Here is a 20,067-nt window from a genome sequence, read left to right as displayed (position 1 = left end):
AAAGTTGTTCGCGTGTAGTTATTGGACGGTGACGGTGACGGTGACGGTAACGGAGCTGCCAACTTACGCTTTTATATATTTTCAATTCAAAAACACGCTTTTCCCTTTTTATCCTTTACCCTTTGGGTCGGTCTGTCTGTGCGGTTGCAGAGAAACAGTCAGCAGTCAGTAGTCTGTGGCGCCTCCGTCTTCCCCAAAAACACCGCCACCGCAATTATGAACCCACCGGAGTTCTTCTCCGGCGGCGGATTCGACGGCGCCGATAACCGCCCTTCGCCGCGGAAGGAGCTGCAGGGCCCACGCCCCAGCGCCCTCAAAGTCAACAAAGACTCTTACAAGATCCGGAAGCCGCCCGTCGCGCCGCAGCCCCACCACCGCCCGCCGCCGGAGGCGGCTCGCCCCCCGCCGCCCGAGGAGCGGAAGCCGGTAATAATCTACGCCGTGTCCCCGAAAGTCATCCACACCACCGTCAGCGATTTCATGAACTTGGTCCAGCGCCTCACCGGCAACACCTCCAACAGCGGCGGCGCCTCCGCCTCCACATCCCGGCCGGGAGACCTCTCTCCGGCGGCCAGACTGGCTTCGATAGAGCGGACGAGCCCTCCGAAGGACAGAGAGAGAGAAACCGCCGCCGCCGCCGCCGCTGCCGACATAGCCGACCACGACTTCGTCGGCGATTTGCTCGAAGATGCGCAGGTGGAGGTGGGGAGAACTCCCGGAATCCTCTCTCCGGCTCCGGGGAGCCTGCCGGCGATTCCGTCGGGATTCTTCTCGCCGGTGGGGCCCGACCCGTTTTTAATGGGTTACGGTAACATGTTCATACCCAGCCCGTCGACCCTGTTTTCTGCCCCGATGGTGTCGCCCTCACCCACTTCTTGTGATCTTTTCAACCCATTTTTTGACTTTTAAGTAATTTTTTTGCAGTGTATTTTTAATTTAAACTGTAGTTGAATTTGTTCTGCCAAATGGGCTTCGAGTAGATTTCACTAATTTATTAGTAATAATTACATTTTGTACTTGTAATCTGTAATTTTAGTTGGAGTTACGAACAAATGAGCCTCTTTCAATATTAATATATTGTTATTACAGTTCTGAATAAAATGGGACAAATAGTTGTGTTGTCCCCACCAGTATGGTCAGAAATAAATATGCATGTGGACTTAATAAATTGTTTATTGCAGGAAACAAGTTAGAATTTTATTTTATTTATTAAGGAATTAATTAGGTGACAAATTTGACTTGTTAAAGTAAATTAACTAATGCCTCAAAACGCGTAGCTGTGGTTAGAAAGTTTAAGGTCACTAATCATTGCCTCTGTTCCATGCTATTTGGGGCATTACATTAACAACCACCTTAATGTAATGAGAGCGCTAACCATCACATCCACCGGAACTCACGTAAAGAAATACACTATCTACTTTCGCATAAAATAATATATATATACATATGCTTAAGTTATAAAATATCATATTATGTTATAGTACAATATATATGGCATAAATATATTATAATAATATATAAAATAAGTTAATTATAAAAAAAAGTTCAGTTATTCTACCACCAATGAATTGTGCTAGATATGTACTCATCAATCATCTTTTGTCATTTATATTTTTAAAATAGAAAAATTAATAAAATTAAAAGGTATAATGCATGGAAAGTGATTGTTCGGTAGGGATAAGAAAAATAAATAAATAAAATTGAATCGAATTTTTGGTTGATCGAACAAATTAAGTTCGAACACAAATGACGGTATATTTTATATTTGTTCGATTCGATTTCGATTTTTTATATTTTTCTCGGTTCGTTAAATATATTTATATTATTATATTTTTAAATTTATATTAATAATTATATTGGGTTTGGTTTTGATTTGGCAATTTGATATATTTGCAAATATTTTTATTTAATTGAAATTTTGATTATTTTTCTAATGTATTTTTCTTAATTTCGATTTTCGTAGTTTCGGATATTTGTTCGATTTTTCTTCGAATATCAAATATCTGTATATTTGTAAATAATCGAACTTCACACACTCCTATTAATCAGTACGGTAGAAACACAATTTATTGAAAGTAGTGTAACTGAATCCATATAAAGACAAAATAAAGTTATGTTGGATGAGTCTAGTGAGAGATAGTCTGGTGGTGTATGAATCGACATGACGGTGAAGTCATGAGTTTAAACCACTGACGTCTTTAGATCGCTTCAGAGTATTTTGTACTCCCTCCATTCAGTTGGAAGGGTGGCGTTTGTTTTTTTTACGTAGATTTTTTAATATTAGTATTATATTGGATTGTAGTGGAAAAGACAAAAATATCCATATTAGTATGGTGCAATATAAAAGTAATGACATTTGTGTAATATATTGTAAATTGAAAGGGTATTTATTATGTTAAGTAGGTATTACAATTACTAAATTAGAAAATGGTAATCTTGTTTTGGGACGGACGAAAATGGAAAATGGTAACTTTTCACTGGGACGGAGGAAGTATATTAAATTATTGACGTTTTTCCCATTTCAAAGTGTTTAAACCTTCAATGTCTCCGAATTTTGCGTACTACACATATTTCGCTTAGTGTTGCAACAATATCCTATATAAATGATGACACATGAACTCGTGTAAAACAATCCAAAGCAAACCGTTTATGGCCCAACAACTCCTTGGTCGTTAGTCCGACTGACCCAATCCTAAGGCCGAAAAGTATGGTTTACCTTCTTGCTATTATTTATTCAAATATCGTGAGACAGTTGAATCCTTTATTAAGAGCATGATAATTCTACGATAAGGGCGTGTTTGGCAATTAGCTGATAGCTGTTAGCTGTTAGCTGATTCAATTAGCTGATAGCTGTTAGCTAATTCAATTAGTTGGTTTGACTAGCTGATTCGATTAGTTGTTTGTATTAAAATGTTTGGTAAAACAACTGTTTGATATTAGTTGTTTATACGTAAAATGACAATTGAAGACATTTTAATTTTATTCTTGTTTCTAATATATTCAATTATGTTTTTTTGAGTTTAGAATGTTTAAAATTTTTTTGTTATTAGTTATTGAAAATTGTAAAAGTGTTATAAAAGTATTTATTTTTATTACAGTTAAATTTTAAAAATAATATATTTTTATTAAAATATATAAATAGTTTTTTTATTGAAAATGATGTAAAATATAAAATAATAAATTTTTCGTGTATATATTTATTATGTTAGTTATCGATTAGTTCATTATATTTATAATTTTCAATAAATTTAATTTATTTTTATTATAAAATTTATATAATGTAATTTTAATAAAAAAATAAATTATTAATATTAATATTTTTTATTTTATATTGATTTTAATAAATTTATATATTTTACAATTAAAATAATGTTCATATAAAAATTAATTATTTTAAATTTATAAAAGTAAAACTATAATACAATAAAATATTCTAATATAATTAATAAATAATCAAAATATATTTATTTGTGTAAAATTTATAATAAATTTTTAAGGGATATAAAGGAATAAATTCTTTTTTACAGAAAAAATTATTTCAAAACACTGGGTAAGTTAGCTTTCCAGAAATTAGCTTTTTTGGTCTAAAAAGCTATTCCAAAAAGCTAATTTACCAAATACCTAAATTAGTTTTTTGACTGGTCAAACAGCTAAAAGCTATTCAATAAGTTAAAAGCTCTTAAAAAAGCTATTTGCCAAACACCCCAAATAAATTTCGATAGCTTTTTTTATTAAGCCGTCAAAAGTAATTTTTTGACAATAATAACAATATAATTTAGATAATAAACATACAATATTTTAAAATATAAATATACGAAATAGTAATACTATTATATTATTAATATTTATTTATTAATGCTAGTATTATTTCTCATAAAAATATAATGAATTTGAGTTATAATTATTATAAAATACTTTATCCATCAAAATACATTTATTTTATTTATTTTTTTTATAATTTTTAAAAATAATAATATTTTAATAATAATATAAAATTAAAAATAATATAAATAATATTTTATCTTTTTTTTATATAAAAATAATAATACGACCGTAAAATAGATATATTTACTGAAAAAAATAAAATTCATAATTATTAAAAAATAATTATTTTATAATTCAGCAATTGAGTATATATATTTTGTGAGTAGAAGATATATATTTGTTTTCTTGTCTTCTTCTTCGTCACCCACCCTGCTGCTCCGCTCCACCGGCTCAGTGGCTGCTAGTGTCGACCGGTGAGTTTAATATATAGAGTAGTATATCTTTTCCAAAAAAAATACTTAATAAAATACTGAACCGCCGATCGAAGCGACGGTTTACTGTTCGGAGAAAAGAGGAACCGAAATTGAACCGGTTCGATGGCGGTTCCGGTTTGAAATCGGAGAACCAACCGCCGGTTCGAAAACGATTGGGCAAGTCTTCTCCTCGGATGGCAGAATTGGATCGACCTTAAAAGGGCCAAATTCTTAAACCTCTAAAACCCTAATTCTCTTGCGATCAGACTCAACTCGTAAGATTTCAGTTTCAGATGTCCGCATTTGTTTACCGAGATCCCAGATCCTGAAAGAAGGGTTGGGAAGTAAAGATTCAATATTTTCAATTCGTTATATTTGGATGTTTATTTCCCCCGTTTCGTTTTAGGAGGCGAAGGGAATGGCTTATCGACGGAACATCACGGCTCGAGCAAAGTTTTTTTATCAACAGCAACAACGAGTTGCTCCTTCGTTTTCGTTTTCCCATGTGCATCGCGACGACAGTGATCGTGAAGAATTGCGTGCCAATCCCACTTCGGCGAACTCTGCAACCAGAAGCTATTTTCAACGTTGTTTTTGGAGTACTGGAAATAATTCCGGTATCTTTCATGGTTCGAGAAATTTGTTTCAAGATAGGAGATTTGCGATTGCACCGGGTTGCGGGACAGTTTTAGGTCGAAATTATTCTACCGGGACTGTTGGAGATGAGTCGGCTGGTAAAGTTGAGATTTTCAAAGATGTTGTCGATGCGTTTGAAGGTACCGCAGTAGAGGTGGCTGGGCAGGTAGCGCCACAGTTGGATGAAGTGGCGATTGCAGCAGCAGATTCGTTCTTTCCGGTGGCTGCACTCCAGTACATGATTGATTATGTCCACACTTTCACGGGGCTGCCTTGGTGAGTGCTTAACTCGATTGCTGTTGAAGTTCTTTTCTATCTTTCGGTTATATTGCTGTTTTGTTTTTTGTTGAAATTATGATGTAGTTTTTAGTTCCAATGAATTGAATTGGCTGTGGAAAATTGCTTTATTGTCTGCCTGTTATGTTCATTTGAACTGAGTGACAGTGACTGGATGTGCTCACTTACTTGATCTAGTGGGAAATGAAGTTTTCAAGATACTGTGTTACAAATGACTCTGATGAGAATTTGTTACTTTGTGTTTAATTTGGATTGTGTTGTATTTTCTTTATTGTCTGGTTACATTTTTTCAAGATCTCTGTCGAATAACTTGTAATGTTTGGTTAGGTGGGCGTCAATTTCTTTGGCAACTCTTATGATCCGTTTTCTTCAGCTTCCTCTTATTATAAATCAGCTCAAAGCCACCTCAAAATTCACTGTAAGTTCTGAACACACTTTCATTTTTTTTAGTTATTATACATGCATTTTATCTTTGGGTGGTTGGGAGGCGGGGGGTTGTTGGCTTGGTGTCATTTCTTTGATCTGGAAATTCCTCGAATTTGTATCTGCAATTATAGGAGATGTGAATTAGTTATCTGTTCAACTAATTTGTGTTGGAATTAGTGGAAACTAGTAAATCCAATCTATTTGTTAATGGATCCTCAATTTGTGTTGTTGATTCAGGCCCTGTTTGCTATTGCATTTTAAGGATTACACTGTATTCATTTTTATTTTTATTTTTATTTTTCCATGTATCATGTGTGTATATGTATATATATGTGCAAGATATTTACTGTTGCTTTGAACTTAACCATACTTTACCATGTTGTTGTCTTATGTTTTGAGTGTAAACTCATTGATTTGATTTGCACATTTTGTGCAGCTTCTAAGACCGAAATTGGAGGCAATTAAGGAAGAAATGCAAGAGAGGGTATGAGCTGCATACTCTTGTTTCCCTTTTATTAATCTCTTCTGGGTTATAATACAGGCCATCTTCCTTGATTCCCTTTCTATTGGACATTTATTCTGTAATTGTGAACTTCTTGTTATCGCTGTCCTTGCATTACTATCTATAATTATTTACCGTTGTTTCTTTGATGTAACTTTACAGAACATGAGTCCAGCTGCTGTTGCTGAGGGTCAAGCAAGAATGAAAAGCCTCTTTAAAGAGTATGTATTCTTCTTATAATTTGTATGGCTTATCATAAATGCATGTGCTCTAGCTTTATGAGACTTCTTTTGAGTAAAATTTTTAACCATGTAGAAGAACATTTAATGAGAAATGGAGAAAAACAATCAAACCTAATTCATTTCCAACAAATTTTATCATGTACGGCTATACGTGATGCCGGTGAGCAAAGCTTATTTGGTTTGTAAGATTTAACCGCGCTCACTAATAGACTGAAATTAATAATTACTGTCATTTTTCATTTATATAGACGCACACACAGTATTGAGGCAGAGAAGGTAGAAACTATGCAAGACTCAGTTCCCTACCAACACTAGTTAAAAACTTGCATAATCTGTCTTCTAGGTAATCCTTCATTGCAGGTGTGGAGATCGTATCCCATGATGTGTCCATGTCTCTTTTGCAATGCGCTCTGTAACTTTTGGGGTATTATTAAACTAGGCTTGACTAAGATAAAGTAATCTTTGTGTTCGCAGGTATGGGGTTACTCCATTCACTCCCTTGAGGGGAATTCTAATAACAGGCCCCATTTTTTGTTGCTTCTTCTTTGCCGTAAGATCATACTCCTCGTACCATTGATATATATAGAGTTCATATATATATATATATTTATCTTCTTCTCTTGTTATCTGGAATCATCAATCGTGTTTCTAGCCACTTACCATTTTGTTCTATTATGTTTGTGCAGATTAGGAACATGGTAGAAAAAGTTCCATCTTTTAAAGAAGGTGGAATGTTATGGTTCACCGACTTATCAGTTCCAGATAGCATGTATGTCTTTCCTGTTTTGACAGCTCTCACATTTTGGATTACAGTGGAGGTGAGCTGCCTTCCAAACCTTCTTACGATCTATAGAAAAGTTCTTGTTCTGAAAATCATGTCTTGTGTTTAGTGTCTTGTCTATTCCCGTCTGATATAGTTGCTGCCTGCATAGGTTGTCTTGTTTAATATCTGAGAATAATCAGTCACTGATCAGTATTCATTTTCCAGTTGAATGCCCAAGAAGGTTTGGAAGGCAATCCTACTGCCGGTATGATCAAGAACATCTCCAGGGGCTTTGCTGTACTGACCGTCCCACTGACTGCAACCTTTCCCAATGTATGCTTTTCATAATACTTATTATGCTAAATAAATAAGCAATTGTTAGTAATTTTGATGCACTTGGAATGCTTTTCTTTTCATTTTGCATCTCCTTTAGCTAAATGTGCTGTACTGTTTCGATTTATGAGTGTTATGTCTGCAGGGCATATTTTGTTACTGGATTACATCCAACCTGTTTTCTCTCTGTTACGGACTAGGTCAGTCCTGTCGATTCACACATTGATTTAACCTCTGTTCTTGTCGGGCAGTATTGACATTATGCACTGTATTTGTTCAGTGATGAAGAGGCCTGCGGTGAAGAACTTCTTGGGCATACCAATAATACCTTTGCCACCACCTTCAACCTCGACCACTCAAAAGCAGCCTGAATTTTCATTTTTCGGAGCCCTGAGGAAGTATGCAGAAAGCCAGCAACGATCTATAGTTGCAGCCCAACAACAACAGCAGCAGCAGTTGTCATCCTCCTCGCCTGAAGCATCCCCGCCTAAGCCCGTGAACCAAAGAATCCCATCTTCTTCTGTTCTGAATCAAAGGATTAGAAGCTTGGAGAAGGAAGTCAAAGGGCGCAAGAGAGGAAAGAAAAGGTAACAGCGTAACACAAAGGTAATGTATAACTCAATGAAGAAATATCTTCTTAAAGGGAAATAATGGCAATCCATTATTTAAAATGGAGTTTTGAGCTACATATCTCTCATTTTCATCCTTGATTGTTTAGCTAATTGTTGAAGTCCTATCAAGACTGCTCGTAGATTACAGACAATGCCGATAGAGCTGTGAAAAAGTCTATTTATATGTTTGTGTGAGAATCTGAAATGGCATTGCTTTCCTTAATTTCTTACCACATCTGTCGAATGTTTGTCATCATATTATAAATATCATTTCATCTAGAATCTGGTAGCTTGTTTGCTTGTTTCAATTTGAACAACCACATGAACATAGCTCCTAAACTCTCCCAGGTAAGCCGTAGTTATGGAATGTCTTGATCGTCCCATCGCGATCACCCGTCACGAAAACGAGGCCCCATGTCTTGGATGCGATAATGCCGGAGGCATTGCGATCTATCTTCCTTTCTTGTTGGTGACGACGATGAAGATGAAGATGATCGCCGCAGGCAGTCGACAGGTGGCAGTCATAGTCGTATTCGCAGTGCGGAAGTTTCTCTTCGGGCCATGTTGTGGTCGCCCGAGTCGAGCTGTCCATGGAAAACCAGCTCACGAGGGAGAAACGCTCTGACTCCCGCAGATGTAACGGCGACGACGGTTCTCGACCGTTCTGCATCGAGTTGTTCTCGCCGACATCTGAACCCGACCACGGCAATGCGACGGTTACACCCTCCGCAAAGAAATGCTCGCAGGAACGCGACGATTTCACTTGTTTCAATGACTTAATGCACAACTCGTCGTGGTTCCAAATGTAAACACGGGAGTCGTTCCCGACCGATACGATGTGCCTGCCGCTCGACGTAAACGAAGCTGATCTTTGCCGGCCCGACTTCGCCAAGCCTGTTTGGATAAAAAGAACCATTCTTTCAGGTAAAATGATCCGAGGAATCACTCGCTTACTACAAAGATATGTCGTTCCGTACCTTTATACTTATGGACAACCTCGAAGCCATTGAGAATGCGAATCTTCGAGTCCTCCGAAGTCACCATTACTCTCCGGGAGTCATTGTTTAGAAACTGAATGCTGGTCACTCGGCAGCCCGTTGATTTTTTTCTTCCGTGGATATTTGTCTTGGCGTTTAGAAGGATCTCGTTATCGCCTGCCGAATCAAGAATCGAGATTAATACTATCGATCGTAAACAAGTTTACACAATAACATACGATTGAATATGTACCCGATGATCCGTAGAAGTAGCAGGCGCCCGTAACAGAGCCAGCGATGAAACCCTGTCGACACAAAACATGTTACATATAAATACGCGATTATAACGATCGAAAATAACTCAATTTATCGTTGGTTTCACATTGCACCTTTCCGTTTGGCCGGTAGCATATCGCAGTGACGATCTCCTTCATGTTCACCCAATCTTCGACTCGCTTACTGCAAATTCCCCATATTCGAACTTTCCCGTCGATACAGCCGCTGATGAAGCAGTTCTCATCAACAGGATTGAATTGAACACATGTTACTGAATCAAGAACAAGTAATCTCAAGTTAGTTTTTTTACGATCAATTACGTCGCGATCAGTCCCGTAGCTGCGACAAACTTCGCTCTCTCACCGTAATTACTATGGCGAAAAACTCCGAGGCATTCGTCGGAGCCAACTCGCCAGAACCGAACCGTTTTATCCATCGAAGACGACAGCAGACACTGCAATAAAAATCTCCAATCAGACGAATATGACAACAAAAACGAAGGTAATAATTAAGCATCGGCTAAGCAAAATACATTCGACATCGACCACGCCAGGTCCAAGACGTCGGCGCCATGGCCGTGTAGCTTATGCAGAGGCTCCTCTTCGATGTAGAAACTTCTTTCGGGGATAACAATGGATGGACGACGACCGGGTTTTTTATTCTCGGACTCGATAAAGCTTCGAAACATGCATTTATCCGAATTGTAAGAAGCCTCCACCGTTTTTACGCGCCATATGCAAATGATGCCGTCCTCGCCCCCGGTGGCGAGATATTGCCCGTCGGGGCTGAACTTCATTGTCCAAATTAGGCCGTCATGAGCTTTGAATTCCTGTCCGGTGTAGACAGCGCTACATTCGACAAATCTTTTGTGGCTCTGATCGACCTTTACGGGTATCGAGAATCCTGTTGTTTTCGACTCCTTCCGGCGGCGGCTGTTTTTCTTCATCGACGGCTTAAATTGTCTCCACCAATTAACGGCTTTCTTGGAGGTCGTAGTATCTGTCTGCTTCATCTCTTGCAGCTGATCGGCGACGATGTTCGAATTCGATCCAGCCTGAACATGATCAACACCTCTGTTTTCCGACCAATCCCTGTCCCAATTACAGTCAGCTGAACAATTCGCTTGGCTGTTGGAATTGCGCCGTTCGGACAGCAAATTGTTGCTTTCTTCGATTATGGATTCCTCGGCAGGAATGAGGCGATCGATAAACCCCATTGCGGATAAGAAACTGTCCCTTCTCTCATGAACACTCTGTGGCTCCTTCAGCCAAACATGGTAAGATGAATCAACACAAATCGAATCCTCTTCAGACAAGCAGTCTGCAGAATCGAAGAAGACATCTTCTTGCACAGAGCTCGACATTGTTATTATTTCTTGCCACATTAAACACTTCGAAAATGAGTCTCCATCACAATCCCAATCCCATTTTATAGACTGTCAACGACGACGACTCAAACCCCCAAAACCACGGGCCGAGTTTCGCTGCAGAAACCGACCAACAAACCAACAGCAAGGAACTTCAACGCCGATCCTTTTCTATAAAAAAAATGCGCAGGGGAGGCATTAGTCTCTCAGACAATACAATACAATACAATAGTTGTAATAATTATACAGAAAGGGTGGCTAAGCTATGTCGAAACGAGGAGTGTACCTTGAATCAGTTGGAAAAAAGCAAACAGGAAATCCAATCCAATCCCAACAATAGCACCGTCCAATTCCAATGAGAAGCCACCCAAATTCTCTGCACTTTGACTTGGGGGAATGGTTTAAAGCGTAAGGAAAGGGGAAGAAGACGAAGACGAAGACGAAGAAGCAAAATGTTGGGCTGGGTGAAGTGTATTATTATAAATTGGAAGGGCAGTGTTGGCAATGGAGAAGCAAAGGGGTGTTTAATAAATGGCGGAGGGCCTTGAGATCTGTGACTTGTGAGAAGATGGGTGAAGGTGATGGATGCCCTTTTGGGAATTTTGGCAGCACACGAACGGCGCACCGCACAAATGCTGCTGCTGCTGCCACTACAGATGCCTACGCTATAGCTATATATATATATATGTCCGTATGTATGTATAGGCTTTGGGTTTTAGAGAGAGAGAGAGTGGGGGAAGACTTTCTCTCTCTGTATCGTATCCTCAAAAAGACACCACTTCTCTCAACAACACAATCCCAAGTCAATTCCCACACAGAGCCCGATGCTAGCACCACCAGCAAGCTGTTAAAAAAATAAATTATGTTAAAAATACGAAGAAGAGGGTACAAATCAGACAGCCCCCCACCCCACCCCACCTCAGACAAGTCGAGAACAAAAAACATTTACAAGGAAGAAGGGAGGAACAGAGGGGGGTTTAATTAAACAAGAGTTTAATTTGACAATTGGCATATTATTTATTAATAGAGAGAGAGAGAGAGAGAGAGAGTGTGTTGTGTGTATGCATGCAAAGATCACAATCTGTCAAATATTGCATTTTTGGTGAGAATCGTTTATATAAAGAAAATGATTTATTTGATGTGGGGCGAGTAATTATTGGTAGTTATGTGGAATTATTGCAGGCTCGGAAAAAGGCAGAAATGTTGGAGGATAGACAGATGCGGTACAGCCTGTTATCTGCCCCCTCTCTCTCTCTCTCTCTGCTCTCTCTCTGTATTTGTGTGTTTGTGTTTGTTGTTCTTACAGAGACAATAACAGCCTGAGGAGGCCTATTCAACACCAAAAAGTTTCCAGGGCTAATTGTAGGTTTGGGCTCTAGAGAGAGAGAGAGAGCATTTAGGGTTCCCGACCGCCATTGTAGGTGTTGACACACAGCACAGCACAGCACAGCACAGAAGAACAAATAAAGCTCTGAGAATAAAAAAGGGGGAAAGGGAACATAAATTCAGACAGTGATTTCTCAGGACACTCCCCACATAAATTGCTCATTTATTAATGTTAGGACATCTACATATGAATTCTACTTTCTAATTTCTTAATTTGAAATAAAAACAAAACAAACACACATCAAACTCTTATATATATATATATATATATTTCAGAAAGAAGGTACTTTTAACTAATTTTCATGTGTGGAGGGGGAAATACAAGATTTTATTTCATTTTATTTTATTTATGGAGTCGAGGTATTATATATATATATATTCTCTTTAGGACAGCTAGCTGTAGATAAATACATACACAGACACATATGTATATATTTCATGTTTGTTTCCTTATCATTTTGGTAACAACAACAAAGACACGTATTTCAATTCCATTGCATATAACTACTTTCATTAAGCAAAATATTACTACATACTCTATACGAAGGGTTTTAACTATTAACCAAACAATAACTAATTTTAAATGAAATGAAGGGGGGGGGGGGGGGGATTGGGGATGGTATGTGCAGACATTTATGTCTTGTCTGTATAATTCAAAGGAGAAGATGAAGAGAATTAAAGAAGAAGGAAGGTCACGTGCCTATCATCTACATGCATGTATGCACATATCTCATGTATATATATATATATATATAATTTTACAAATTTTGTATCATCAATAACCCACATTATATTCACCTGTCTTATTCTGCTTAGCTTACAAATTCATTGCAATTCTGATTCTGGATCTCAAAATCCATATCCTCACAACCCCACCCCACCCCACCTTACCCACAATGAATATATATATATAGATGAATATGAATCACTTATTGATCCAGTTAAATTATCATGATGTTATCTTATAACACAATATATATTGAGATATATATAAAGATATATTGGTCATTCATATGACATATGCTGATCCGATTAAATCAACAATATGTTGACTTGACTGAATTAGCACACTATATATATATATATAGATATGTATTATTGTAATGTAGTATATATACTTGTCTTTGTGTAACGAAACATTTGTTGATAGTTGATTAAGAGCAGTGTATGGAAATTAGAGGCACTTTAATGATCAATCAAGAATATTGAAATTAAATTTTAATTTATGATTTTAATAAAGTAACATTTAATTGTTGATTGTGTGTAGTTGATGTGTTGTTGGTGCACAATTTATGAGACTTTATTAGGCCAATCATCAATTACTCTGCTAATTCATTCTCCAATAAGCTCTCAGTGAATTCACCAAAACACCCCTTCTTATTATTCTTATTAATATAAGTATGCTCACTTAAATTTTTTATATGAATTAACTTTTTTTATGTGTATTATGAAAACTATGTTGATAATATAAAAAATAATATTCTATATTAAATAATTGACTTTCTATAAATGTGTAATATATATTATACTCCCTCCGTCCAGCTAGAAAGTATACATGTTTCTAGTTTGGGATGTCCAATTACAAAGTAAACATTTCATTAAATACTTTACTTTTTTCTACAAATACTCCTACTTTACATCACATCATTACTTTTACACCAAAAAGCAAGGGCAAAAATGTCATTACACTACTTTTAACTACCCACTATAATTAAAATACTATTATTTCTTAAACACCGCGCCAAAAGTAATTGTATACTTTTTTTTGTGGACGGAGGGAGTATTAATATATGTGTATATTTTATATTTTTATAATAATATTTATAAAAAAATATTCTATTTTAAAAAATGATGAATGCAAAGACTCACTGTATTTTCAAAACTACCTATAATTAATACTATTCTTTCTGTCCATTGAAAGGTCACCATTTTCCATTTTTTACTACCTACCTAACATAAGAAATACCCTTTCATCTTACAATATATTACACAAATATTATTATTTTTATATTACACTATACTAATAGGAGTATTTTAGTTTTTTTTTACTATAATTCAATATAATACTTAATATTAAAAAATTTACGTGCAAAAAACAAACAAGATAATATACTCTTTTAACTCTTTCTCTCTTTGAACTTTGAAGTGAATATTTGTGTGATATGTCAAAAAGTTGCTAATGGCAGAAAAGGAAATGAGTGAAAAGACAGAAAGGGACAAGAACAAGATGGATTCTTATTAGTTGTCTTACATGTAATAAATAATTAATTTATACCTCTACTGTATAGGTGTGTAGGGAGAGAGAGAGAGACTGTAATAAGAGTATTTATGGATTATGGTTGGAAGGTTCCTAGCTATATTTTTTTTTTGCCCTATTAGCCCTTCCATATAAACTAGTATCATTATATTGCTTGAATGAATAGAAAATACATTTTTGTTGATTCTTATAATCTGATGTAAATTTATATTTTAAAGGTGTATTTTTTATTTTATTTTATTTTTTTATAACGTGACTGCCGTCGTTACTCAAAAGTACGCATTGGATAAATTCTAATCGAACTTAATACCCTACAAATTAAGCTCCACATATATATTATTTTTATATGCATTATATGTTGAGTTCCAGTAGCAAAACGAGCCCGCGTACTCTTGGGGGTCGGAACACCAATTTACTCATACTAATTCAACAATGTTATTTTTTATTCTTTTTAGCACAAGAGCTACGAGTGAACAGAAAAAATAAAAATCATGACATGACAAAAACATCAATTTTAAAATTTGATAGATCAAATTGTCATAATTATATATATAAATAATTTTTTTACACTAAAAAATTTAATGAAACTCGTCACTGCTGAGTTCAATTGTATTATGCATGCACTATTGTTATATATTATTAATTTTATATCATGTATTGTCAACACTGCTTTTCCTATATATATATATATAAATTGTATCTGATTAAAAAAAAAAATGTACCTTTTTTTCTATTAAAATGAAGATATACAAGTATTCTACCTCTTTTTCGAATTTATAGTAAATTATAAATATAATGAAAGAAATTACTCATTTGTTTCTTTAACAAAAAATTTTCAATATATTTCTAAAAAAATAATATATTATACATATTCATTATTTTTATATTATCTACATAATTTTCTATACTTTACGTTAAACAAATTTTTTCAAATCAAACCAAAACACAATACAAACGCACCCTACGTACTCAAAATAAAAAGATACTAGTATATTAAAAAATATGGTAAATTATCATGCATATTTAAGTATTTTATTTCTATTGTTATAGTTGATGTCTATTATTTATTGCAAAATGTTGGGAAAAAAATGGCATTGGTTAAAATTTCTATAAATATGAATATATATATATATATATAATGGGACGAAAAGTAAGCCCCTGGATAATTTAATTAGATACGAATTTCAATGAAAGGACAATCTGTAAATCACGTGTTAGTTAAGCCAATTAAATTTTATTTAATTTTTGTTATTTGCTAATTTTGGATATGATAAAAACTACTATTATTTGATTTAACATATTTTCAATGGTTATTGATTAATAACTAACCACCGTATCTATTTTGTGTTTCTTCCCATTTAATTTCATGGTATATTTTTTCATCAATTCTTCCCTATAACGATAATAATAATTTAGCCTCCAAATATAATATAATACACTTTCACTATTGTCGACTTTAGTGAAGAAATGACAATTATTTAGTCATATTATATAAGTTCTAATTACAATAATAATTAAATGTAAAAAGATAATTGGCCCTACAAAGATAATTGTCATGCATGTCGTCACACTTTTTTTTTTTTTTTAAAAATTTCTTGAATATCACAAAAAGTGCACTAAAATAAAATTCCTTCTACGTGCACTTTCGTTGTCCACTTTGTGTGGTCAAAATTAACATTTAAAAAAAAAAAAAAAACCCTTAATGAATTAAAAAGTTAATTATATATTTTTGAATGAATGTTATACTCGTCTCTTATTTAAATTTATAAGAACAAAATAAAAATTGACCAATAAAACACACCATAAATAAACTCTTCATTTTGCATTCACACACACACATATGATATACATGAAATATATGCAAAAATTATATATACATGAAAAAAAAAAAAAGTCATTGAGGAAAGAAAAACTAACCTCGAGTTTGCAAAACTCCGGAAATTCGATCAATCGATCTCAGCATTCGGTGTTTAATTATAGTTATTGCATGAAAATTTTAGACAAGAATTTGGACTGATGATGAGACAATATAATTAGGATTTTAATTCTCAATTCTTACATTGGTTTGTGCCTTTAAGATTTGCATATATATATATATATATGTGTGTGTGTGTGTGTGAATAATGGAGAAAAATAATAAATGTGAAAAACAAATAAGCAAGTAATAATTAAGAAATTATGTACAATTTTATAACAGCATATCTCCGCTGAATCCTTTCTCGATTTTCTCATTCAATTAAACCAAAAAGGTGATTCTTATCATCTTTCTCACCTTTATTTTATTCACATTCAATACAAATGTTTGATACTATTATTTTGTTTTTAAATTTTTAATAGGCTCCAAGCTTTGTTTCTGATTGTTAATTATCATGCCATAATATGGACTAAATTTATTTATTTATTTTTAAAAAAATAAAATATCTTGATCATATATATATATATATATTTTGTGTGTATGTTCATTGAGTAATATAAACTCAAGTGTTAAGTCATTTGTGATAGTTCAAATTTAGAAAAAAGTTTAAAATGATTTGTAAATTATCGGTGTTTGATAACTTGTATATATATATATATATATATTTATAAACCATTACTTCAACTATTACTGGAATATAAAATACAAACCAAATACACTCATAATAGTATATAGTAAAGTTGTACAAGATAATGCTCAAATATGAAAACTCACACTCAACTCATTTAGAGACCAGCGCTCTGTTCACGTAGCGTTTTTAGATGAATTAATTTTTTATATATGGTATGAGAATTGAATCAAAAATATAAAATACATTATTATTTTTAATTGAATATTTTGACTTTTTTACTTTTTATAATAAGGATTTGAATTCTTTTTAACTTTTATTAAAAATATTTTGTGTTGTTTATTATCATTTTTGAAGAATCATAATTAAAAAATAGTGTGGGTGAACAAAGTCTAGAGTGCTATATATATATATATATACATATATTGGAATTGAAAATATTCTTGAATAAAGGATTATCAAGAAAAGAAAAATGTATACAAGGATGAAATAGGTGTATATATGTCAACTTTACAATCAAGTGTGGGAAATCATCCAAATGATCATGTTGATAATGGATGAATGCCAACTTTTGATATATAAATTTATATATATATATATATATATTTATATGTATGAGTTATATGTGTATGATCTTGAGAAATCTTTCTTGATTTGTCCCCATAATAAAAACCCAAATATAAATGTCAACTAAAGGGCATGCCACAATCACAAATTAATGACTCATAATTTGTTTAATTTCTAATTATATTCATAATGATAATGATGATAAGATACTTCAAATTAAATTAAATTAAATTAAATTAAAGAAGATCATACCTTTTTCAGGGCTGCTTAGTAAGAGATGCCTTACTTTTTAGCTCAACAAACACCTTTTTGCACATACCATCATATATAATATATAATCAATTAAGATTCTTTGTAAAGGTTCTTTTCAAAATTAATATATATATATATATATGCAACTAAGTAGTTGATATTTTCGTTCTCAATTATATATATAATTATATTATACAAAAGGGCATTATCATTTATGTATATATCATGCACGAACTAGCTAGAATCTTCTATTTTATAGTTGAGATGTTCAATTTGTTTACTTGTTTTATTTTATTTTATTTTAATCATCTTTTTAATATTCAATAGCTTAAATTATTTTTTCAGTTAAATATTATATTTACTTTCTATCCGAGTTAAAATAACAAAATTACAAATACTAAGAATATATATTCAAAGAGCTTTTAAATAAGTATACATAGGTATACTTATTTTGAATAAGGGTTTGAATTCTTATTATTTATTACTCTTTCTGTTTCAAACAAATTATAGTGCAACATTTGCTTTGACAAGGGTTTTTAGATGCATGGTATTAAGTAAGATAATTTAAAAATTAAGTGATATCATGAAAAGATAATGTATATATATTTGCGACATATAACAAAAAAATATTACAGGTTGTTTGGAGGGACTATTACTTTTTTTAAAAAATACCATATTTCATGTTTTGTTTTATATTCAAGATTAATTTTATAAAATAGTATATTATTTATTATTGTGTAATGATGTCATAGTGACTAAATTAAATGTAGGTCGAAAAAGGTATTGAGACACACAAAATGATGAACTAACTTTACAGCCATTGATCTCCACTTTTATACATTTTTTAAGCTAATTAAGCTCGATCCATTACCTGACTAATTAATAATCTCTTCCGGTCAAAAAAAAATAATAATAATCTCTTAAATTAAATAAAAACGATTAATCCCTTAACTAAAAATTTTTTACAATATATAATTCATTTGACTTTTTTTTAATATTAGATTGATCCACATTCCCAAAACTTTTCAACCACTCCTCACTCAAACTACATATATATACATACACATATATATATATTGACTACGTCTTCACTTTCCTTGTCACATATTATATATATATATATAGAGAGAGAGAGAGAGAGAGAGAGAGAGAGAGAGAGAGAGAGAGAGAGATGAGCTGGTATTGGGATTTCTTGGTTGAGATGATCGATGGAACCCTTAATTTTTGCATTACTTAGTTGGCATGATCATCTTATTTAATTAATCACAAAGACATAATAATAATACTCCCTCCGTCCTATAATTACATATTCATTTGTTTTTTACACATAGTTTTAAAAATATTAGTATTATATTGAGATGTAATAAAAACAAAGTAGAAATAACTAAAATAACATTATTAATATTTATGATATAAACGTAATGATATTTGTGTAATATATTGTAAGTTACAAAGGTATTTGTAATGTTAGGTAGATAATACAATTACTAAAAAATAAAGTGAATATTTTGTTATGAGACGGAGTAAAATGAAAAAATGATACTTTGTTAGTAAATATATATATATGTTTATACAATATATCCTATAAACCTAAAAGTGACACATATTTTTAATTAACACAACATATGTTTGTATTAATTGAAATCATGTATTATTTTGTCTATTTTATATCTTGTTTTTATAACTAATTAACATATAAGATTGATTAGCTCCAATCAACACTATAATTAACTTTACCGATGAGAATAACAATAAATAATTAAGATGATTTGTGGATAATTATGGTGCCAAAAAGGTGATGCTTGTCATGATCTTCGTGGTTGGAGTATATGCAATGTTTATATATATATTTAAATTTAAATTTATTTTTATATATAAAGGATGACTCAAATCTCCAATCCCATGTGCTCGTATATTTGTCTTACCTACTTTCCTATACGTATATATATATATGTGTGTGTGGGGGGGGGGGGGGGGGGGGGGGAGCTTTCTATTGAAATTAATTAAGTAATGTATAATCCCTTTTAACTTAGGGTATATGTTTCTTTAGATGGGATTGAAAAAAAATTTAGTTTGAGTTTTATATTAAAATAATATATGATAAGATATTTTTTTAGAGAAAAAAAAAAGTGTTTTTTTTTTTTTTTTAAAATGCAGAATTCAAATAGTAAAAATTAAGCAAAATCTTAACGTGGAAATGAAGCAAGCAATGACAAAATGGATGATGATAATGTATCATGTGGTAAGTAATTTGTAACTATTGACTTCCATTCGGATAATAACAATTGACCGATTAATTATATATGAGATAACTAGGTCAAAATAAACAGCCTTAAAATATTCATCATATATATATATGGGTAATTGAAGCAATTATTTACCAGAAAAATTAAAT

General features: G+C 33.0%; 3 protein-coding genes across 4 annotated transcripts; 2 read left to right on the top strand and 1 right to left on the bottom strand.

Annotated features, from left to right (window-relative positions):
• Window positions 1–56: 56 nt before the first annotated feature.
• Window positions 57–1,073, top strand: LOC127248675 (protein MKS1-like). Its single transcript, XM_051271137.1, has one exon. It carries the CDS (start codon window positions 217–219, stop codon window positions 907–909), a length of 693 nt encoding a protein of 230 aa, XP_051127094.1. The 5' UTR covers window positions 57–216; the 3' UTR covers window positions 910–1,073.
• A 3,307-nt stretch (window positions 1,074–4,380) lies between these two features.
• On the top strand, window positions 4,381–8,271 carry LOC127248710 (mitochondrial inner membrane protein OXA1-like). Of its 2 annotated transcripts, XM_051271199.1 has the most exons (10): window positions 4,381–4,513; window positions 4,645–5,150; window positions 5,499–5,589; window positions 6,034–6,081; window positions 6,262–6,320; window positions 6,816–6,891; window positions 7,028–7,159; window positions 7,330–7,437; window positions 7,583–7,637; window positions 7,718–8,271. In XM_051271199.1, exons 2-10 carry the CDS (start codon window positions 4,657–4,659, stop codon window positions 8,026–8,028), a joined length of 1,374 nt encoding a protein of 457 aa, XP_051127156.1. In that variant the 5' UTR covers window positions 4,381–4,513; window positions 4,645–4,656; the 3' UTR covers window positions 8,029–8,271. The 2 variants fall into 2 exon arrangements, with proteins under 2 accessions (XP_051127156.1, XP_051127154.1); XM_051271197.1 differs by having other exon boundaries at window positions 4,454–5,150.
• A 43-nt stretch (window positions 8,272–8,314) lies between these two features.
• On the bottom strand, window positions 8,315–11,525 carry LOC127248709 (WD repeat-containing protein YMR102C-like). The gene is made up of 7 exons (XM_051271196.1): window positions 10,954–11,525; window positions 9,834–10,838; window positions 9,665–9,755; window positions 9,415–9,572; window positions 9,279–9,330; window positions 9,026–9,202; window positions 8,315–8,942 (listed from the first exon to the last, which is right to left on the bottom strand). The coding sequence occupies exons 2-7, from the start codon at window positions 10,683–10,685 to the stop codon at window positions 8,383–8,385; spliced, it is 1,890 nt and encodes a 629-aa protein (XP_051127153.1). The 5' UTR covers window positions 10,686–10,838; window positions 10,954–11,525; the 3' UTR covers window positions 8,315–8,382.
• Between the last annotated feature and the right edge of the window lie 8,542 nt (window positions 11,526–20,067).

Source organism: Andrographis paniculata, unplaced genomic scaffold, assembly GCF_009805555.1.
Source record: "Andrographis paniculata isolate CXL003 unplaced genomic scaffold, ASM980555v1 Contig34END, whole genome shotgun sequence".
Taxonomy (NCBI): domain Eukaryota; kingdom Viridiplantae; phylum Streptophyta; class Magnoliopsida; order Lamiales; family Acanthaceae; genus Andrographis; species Andrographis paniculata.
The sequence above is the reverse complement of the archived record's forward strand: the minus strand, read 5'-3'. Positions and strand labels throughout refer to the sequence as shown.

Bases quoted from the DNA above. Each gene is read 5' to 3' on its own strand.
- LOC127248675 (XM_051271137.1), top strand. From the start codon at position 217: ATGAACCCACCGGAGTTCTTCTCCGGCGGCGGATTCGACGGCGCCGAT.
- LOC127248710 (XM_051271199.1), top strand. From the start codon at position 4,657: ATGGCTTATCGACGGAACATCACGGCTCGAGCAAAGTTTTTTTATCAA. The intron at 6,892-7,027 runs GTAAGATCATAC...ATGTTTGTGCAG, and splicing joins TTTGTTGCTTCTTCTTTGCC to ATTAGGAACATGGTAGAAAA. The intron at 7,160-7,329 runs GTGAGCTGCCTT...TTCATTTTCCAG, and splicing joins CATTTTGGATTACAGTGGAG to TTGAATGCCCAAGAAGGTTT.
- LOC127248709 (XM_051271196.1), bottom strand. From the start codon at position 10,685: ATGTGGCAAGAAATAATAACAATGTCGAGCTCTGTGCAAGAAGATGTC. The intron at 9,331-9,414 runs GTGCAATGTGAA...TTGTGTCGACAG, and splicing joins GCTACCGGCCAAACGGAAAG to GGTTTCATCGCTGGCTCTGT. The intron at 8,943-9,025 runs GTACGGAACGAC...TTATCCAAACAG, and splicing joins GGTTGTCCATAAGTATAAAG to GCTTGGCGAAGTCGGGCCGG.